This window comes from Pteropus alecto, unplaced genomic scaffold (assembly GCF_000325575.1).
Source record: "Pteropus alecto unplaced genomic scaffold, ASM32557v1 scaffold3, whole genome shotgun sequence".
Lineage (NCBI taxonomy): Eukaryota > Metazoa > Chordata > Mammalia > Chiroptera > Pteropodidae > Pteropus > Pteropus alecto.
The window spans coordinates 70,064,430-70,071,346 of record NW_006442484.1 but is presented as its reverse complement, the minus strand read 5'-3'; the positions used below and the strand labels follow the sequence as shown (position 1 = coordinate 70,071,346).

The 6,917-nt window shown below is 38.0% G+C and overlaps 1 protein-coding gene across 2 annotated transcripts in view; it reads right to left on the bottom strand.

Annotated features, from left to right (window-relative positions):
- UNC80 (unc-80 homolog, NALCN channel complex subunit) overlaps positions 1-6,917 on the bottom strand; it is a 189,901-nt gene that overhangs the window by 151,056 nt on the left and 31,928 nt on the right. For both annotated transcript variants that reach the window (XM_006921411.1, XM_006921412.1), the window contains exons 8-11: positions 5,095-5,356; positions 3,889-4,023; positions 1,479-1,695; positions 687-827 (exon numbers count right to left, since the gene is read on the bottom strand). In XM_006921411.1, the coding sequence (XP_006921473.1) occupies positions 687-827; positions 1,479-1,695; positions 3,889-4,023; positions 5,095-5,356 (755 nt within the window). The remainder of the gene's footprint in view (positions 1-686; positions 828-1,478; positions 1,696-3,888; positions 4,024-5,094; positions 5,357-6,917) is intronic.

The window sequence follows — 6,917 nt, the reverse complement described above, 5'->3', positions numbered from 1 at the left end:
CCCTACAAGTTTATGGCCGTTAAACTATTTGGTTTTATTTAGTATATTTAAACAACGACTAAGAGGAAGGATGCTTTTTCTTCTTTGCTTTAGAGTAATGGAACATAAATCTGTGATTAACTAGGAGATGTCATCGAATACTTGAAATACAGTCCAGGGAAAAGAAGGATTAAATTATGCTCATAGGTTAAGAGCACAGAATTAAGAACAGATCTGGATTCCACCTAGGGACACAAGTTTGCTCACATAAGGCACATGTGGCACTTATCTGAAATACGAGCTGTCTGAAAGGGGAATTAGTGGCTTCGAAAGACAGTGACATTCCTCCTGAAGGTGGACAAGCCCTTCAGAGGGCCATCATAGAGGAGAATGAAGTCTTGGATCTAGCTGTCCTTCAAATCTTGTCTAGACCTGTGGGTCTATGATCTTTGAAAACAAATATAAATGGCTTATCCTTGCTGTCCCTCTGAGAGGTATGGGGTTCCTAATGTGCTGCAATAGCTCTTACTACTAAGGGAATTCTAAGAATGGCTCACAAGTAAATTACCAGACAATATAATAGATGAATGCAAGTTTTCAAAAAGCACAAAGAGCCAGATTACAATGAAAAAACGTAACATGGAGTAAATACAGAAAACAGGAAAAGGAACCTGAACTCCCGCCTGCAGGTGCCACCTCCGACCCACCTTCCTTGATGGTATTTTCTCCATGGCTGTTGGAGTGGTCCGGCAGGTCACTCACCAGGGTGTGATGGGAATGCGAGTGCCTGGCACTCAAGCTCTCCATCTCAGTGGCTGCATCTGAACTGCCCCGCCGGGTAAATTTCCCTGAGATTGACGAGAGCAACACAAGAGAGTTTTAAAATCTGAAAGATGCTCTGCCAAGATTTTGTCTTTCCAAGGGACAGCAGTGACAGTGAGAGGCACAGCAAAATAGCAGGAATTGAACTTGCCTTGGGACTACTCAGGGTCAAGATGATTGATGAAGTTGCCTGTGATAAGGTCAGCCCCCAATCTAAGCCAAATGTCAGAAACCATCTGCTGGGCCCCTGCTAGCTGTCAGCTCTTAATTTTCAAAGCTAACCTTTTAAATATGCCACCCAGAAAGAAAAAAATAAGCTCCTTTTTCTTTTCTTTAATCTTCCCTTTTTAGCATTCAAGTTAAATATAAGTCCATCTTTGGATTTACAACGAAATTTAAGGCGCATGACCCTCTAAGGCTATGTTTCCATGTCTAGAATAGGTAATAAGGCCATTACTTGTTTAATTATACAGGATTCTTGAATGATTAATTCAATTATCTGCATTTCTTTGGTTATGAAGACACAGCATGATTTTGTACTGGGAAGCTAGCTTTGGGGCCCAAATTTTTTGACTAAAGTGTTCTAGAAAGATCTAGATTTTCCCAGAAGCCCTAGATCCAGATTACTAAACAGGTCGCTCAAGCTCTGCTCTACTTTGGAAGGTCCCTGTGGTCACCTAAAATGGTGGTTTGCCAGCCTCCTTTTTCAATGCCTCTCCTGTCTTCTCCAAGTCCAGAGAAACTTCCAAAGGAGAATGTGCTGCGGGTCGGAGACACATCCAGATGATCCTCGTGAAGCAAGAATGGCACTCCCATTCTTCGCGGCCTTCTCTTCCCCGTGTGGTGGAACGGGATGGAGCCTTTCCTTTCTCGGTCTTCTTTGCGGCTCTTGAACTATAAGGATGAGAAATGAAGAGTTAGGCATGGGGCAAAGGAGAAGTTACAGTTTGCTTTTCAAAGAGTTCCATGATCTGCAATAAAATACAGGAAATGTTCCAGGAAAAGGAGAGCCAGAAAGTCACTTAATATCATGCAATAGAGATTGGAGAAATTTCTACAATAAATGTTACAAGAGTAAAAGAAACAAAGTAAAAAGTAACACAGTCCCTGGGTCTTTCTACTGGTTTGGGTTAGCGCAGTGGTTCTCAAAGTGTGTCCCTGGACCAGCGGCATCAGCATCAGCTGAGAAATGGTTAAGAAATGCAAATTCTCAGGTTCAACTCCAGACATACTAGGTCAGAAACTCAGAAGGTGAGGCTCAGCAGTGTGTGTTTTAATTAACTCTGTAGGTGATTCTGATGCATGGTAAAATTTGAGAACCACTAGGTTAGAGTATAGGATCCTAGAGTCACCATATGGATCAGCCAGTATTTTCTGTTCTGTTTTTCAAAATTGAGATTGATTGTTTCAGCCAAACAACGTCAAATGTGTGGTGCTGGTCATAAGAAGAGTCAAAGAGGATATAAAGCATGCATTGGTACAAACCTATTACTCTTACTAGTCAAACAAGTTCAAGTGCCAGTATAAATAAGAATTTAGAAATGTTTGGGAAGCTTTTAAAATAGACCAATGTCCAGGCCTAACCTTCAGCAATTCTGACTTACCTGGTCTGGGATCAGGCCTAGGCACTTGAATATTTAAAAGCTCCTGAGAGATTCTCATGAGCAGTCACTACTGATTGATAGGAAAACTATGGCCACTGCCTGTTATTGCATTATCAATGAAGGTAGACATGGCTTCTTCCTTAGCAATACCCCAAGCTCATAGATAAGTCGATAGTATGTTCTGTGCCTTTCATCAACATAACCATTTTGAAAAATAGAAAATAAAGCCATCACACATATATTATTCTTTACATTATTTTTGATTTGATTAACTCTATATACTTATTTAAAAAGAGAGGTGGAGTGGTAGCTTCATAAGAGCATGAACAATTTAGCTAGAAGATCTAGTTTTGAGTTTGGATTCCACCTTTCACAAACTACCTAAAGTTTCTAAGGCTTGGTTTCATTCTTTCTTCTTTTTCTCCATCTCTTCCTTCTTTCCTTCATCTCACTTAATTCTCATCACATTTTAAGCTAAGTATAATATGTACCCAATTTACAGATGAAGAAACTGATACATGCTTTTGAAAACCATACATATAATTTAGAACAGGGGTCCCCAGCCCCCTGTTAGGAACCAGGCTGCACAGGAGTGAGTGCAGGCAAGCGAGCCAAGCTTCATCTGTATTTGCAGCCGCTCCCCAGACCTAGCATCACTGCCTCAGCTCCACCTCAGATCATCAGGCATTAGATTCTCACAAGAGCACCGGTCCCTGGTGCCAAAAAAGTTGGGGACTGCTGATTTCAAAAACTGTTACATATCATTTGGTCAGTATCACACAAACTGAAAGTGGCAGAGCTAGAATTTGAACCTTGATCAAGTGTATGTTCTTAAACTTTCATGCTAAAGATGCCACCTGTAACTTCCCATCTTCAGGATTCTAGCTCCTCATAGATGCTCAATAAATTTTTGTTGAATGGATACCTACACTGTGACTTATTCACAAAGAAAGTTATGACAGTAGTAAATCTAGTAGTCTGTTACAAGGATTTTATACTTTATTAACAGAGCTTGGTTTGTTTGTTGTCTTTAAACAGAAATGACTTCAAGAATAAGTGTTTCATGATGATCTCACCACTCTGAGAACTTTATGCTGTAAGACTTGGTTTCTTAAGTGCAAAATGGGCAGAATAAGGATCTCATTGGATTAAATGAGAAGTATTTATATAAAGTGCTTGATAAAATGAGATGAACCATACAATTGTATATAACCATCATTGCTACTACGATATATCCATCGTCACACTTCTGAAAGCTCATGCTTTGTAACAACTCCATGGAACATTTAGAATGGTCAGTGCACTCATGCACACAGAGGGACTTGTACAAGGTCAAGCTGCAAGCCAGTGTTACAACTGAGAACTGACTTCTGTTTCCTGAGGTCCCTTTTCTACACTACAGCACAATCAGAAGCACCTCATGCCCCACTTTTTTTTCTCTTTTTTTTACCAAAATATAAAAAGCTTAAGTGGCTCTACTCACCTTCTTAAAAATGTTCATGCCAAGGTCTGAAGAAAGATCTGGGACAGCAGACCTACGCAGATTGGTCAATGAAACCTTGGAAAAGGCCTCAGAACTGAGAGATTTTTCCTCTTCATTACATTTCATGGTGAGATCCTCAATAGACAATAATAAAGGAAGACTTAATGATCAAGGACTTAGGGCTTTGTATCCAAATACTTTTCTTATTGAGATACCAAATGTTTAATAGAAATATGTCTACTGTTTTGATATCTATGATGTATTTAAATTATATTCAGACTTTTAGAATCCAAATCCTGCTACTGAGGAGACATATTTTCTGTTAATTGTAACTTCTATTTGGAGTTTTCAACAGTGAGACCATGAAGCTCTAGATTCAGAAACACTAAGAAAATAGGCAGGAGATAGCTATTTCTTTTTCTCTTTTTATTAAAAAAAGTGGTTTTCCATCTAATAATACACCAAAATCATCTACTACTAAAACAGTATATGACTGTACTTTGATATTGTATTGCTCATGTTTATTTTCAAAATATGCAGATGCTTCTCAGACACAGCCAATTCATGCTGAAGTAAACCCAAACAATTCTAACACACCACAAATCACATTTTTCTCTGCGTATTCAACATATGGTGTTTATGAGAAAGCAGGGAAAAAATGTTCAAGCTGATATTAGGACATTAATTGATCAAAAAGTAATTTTCAGGGGGATGTCATCACATCATTATACATTCAGTTTATTACTCCATTTATCAATAATAAATAGAAAGAATATATATAAAAAAACCAATATTCCTAACGATGACATTGAGGCACTGAATAATTATGAGTTATGCGAAAGAGGTTAAATCGTGTTTAGTAAAACACTAGTGCCACACATTTTATGAAATCAACAGATTATATTTGAGAACTCTCTTTTTAGTAGTACCTTGATTATCTAAAACCGAATATTCCATTTATCCTTATCAACAGAGGCTTACTCTAGATTAGTGTGTGCAAAAAGCATTTACGTAGCACTTCCGTGAACAGTAAATTAGATGCTAAAGAGCAGCAAAATGGTCTAGCAGTAAAAGACAGCATCAGAGTAACCCATTAGCCAAATAGTCAGCACTGGAATAAGTAAGAACTGGATGCACAGGAGAAAAAGAGACTCTGTTATGACCAAAGCTGTTGATTCAAATGACAATGGACTGAGTTTCTCTTACTTGGGTTTTATGGGTGTTCACTAGTGAGGGAGCTGCTGCCACCATTGAGCTACTCCTGGGTCTGGGCAGGAGAGGAACATCTGGCTCTGGGGGCTTTTCTGGCTTCTCTTCCAACATGTGTCGCAGCCTTTGTAGATAGTACATCAGAGACCACTGAGTGCCTTCCTCAGACCAGTGGGGTTGGAGTAGGCAGCGAAGAACAGCAACATCAAAGTAGGTGGCGTAGCGGGACCTTTGGCATGGAGGTATCACAAGAGAGACCCTGCTCCCAATGGAAGAAAGAAGATGATTATATGGGCAATCATATGTTCCAAGGGGTGGCACTTGGTTTATAGCTCTACTTTTCTCATTTGTTCATTTATTCATTCACTTATCTCTTTCTGGTTTACTCTAATATCCTCCTAACTGGTCTCACTCATTATACTTTTGCTAGACACAACCTAGAAGTAGAGACACTGGAGAGAGTTTTGAGAGATAGTTAGTAAATATCTAGGCAACAATGCCTACAAAGGTACAGAGTTTTTTTAAAAAAAATAATGAGTTTGGGGTGGGTGGAAGAAAATCATAAGTTATTGGTATAATTGGTAGGTAATTTGGGTGGTGGACAATGATGAGTCTGCAGAAACAGATGAGGTTCAGCTCATGATAATTCTTTTATACTAAGCTATCAGGTTTGACTTTTACCTCGATAGAAATGATAATGATATTTGTGTACTTCATTGGACTATTCTAATTCCAGTTGTGAAAATATTATGTAAAAGATCTAGGAAACTGCAAAGCATTAAATAAACAAAAGTTATATATAAGGAAAATTAAATTATTTTGAAAACTCAATTTATAGGTATTCATGTAAGATAGCAAAACTAATTTTAAAAATCTCAATCTTAGGGTTCTGGAATTCTAGTATTCAGTTTAAACACATGACATTCATTACTTAGTCTTCAATTTAATTGTACTATGAAATAGTTTTAAGCAAGTACTCAGCATAACACATCATCTTAGGGGGTACGACAGTAAGTTTAACTTCTTTGCCTTGAGGAACGTATGGTCCTGTGAAAATGACAGACAATAAATAACAAATTATAAAATTAGTACTTCTGGGATCCAATATGTAATCTTAAATCTAAAATTTAAACTTAACCACCAAGCATAGCTTCTTCACGAGTTAGATGATACAAAAGCGAAAGTATTGTACCTTGCTATCAACTAGCAAATGGTATTAGTTGAAGAATTTCAGCAAAAAAAATGCAGCCACTGAGAGTGAAGAAAGGTTTTCTTAAACTTTCAAGACTCATATTTTTTAAATTGAAGATTATGACTCATTATTGATTCAAGAGATTAATTCAAAAGGATATGACTGCTATTAATATGTTAACTAGAATAAAAACCATCAGAATATACAAATTGAGTAAGGAGTAGTATGGTTGGTGAAACTTTTGTTTCGCTTCACATATTTGTCATGAGTTAAGAAAATTTTAATTAAAGCCGAGGGACTGAAGGAAGAGTCCAGAATTACATCAAGAGTTTATGAAAGGAACTTAACAAACAGAAGCAATGTCTTGGGCAGTAGCAAAATGGTAGCTTACAGATCTCCACACACAAAAAAGGAATAGGGCTTGTTATATATAGCCAAACAGCGCCTGCTAACACAGGTGGCTTGTAGTCATGAGGCATGAGCAAGTTAAGAGCTACATAATCCAAAGCAGTAAACAACTTAATGGGCCCACTTATCTATGAAAGAATATTCCCATCACCTGGTACAGGTCCACCCCTCTGGGGTGAACTGGCAATCAGCTTGCTTCCTACGATGGCATAGGTTATGC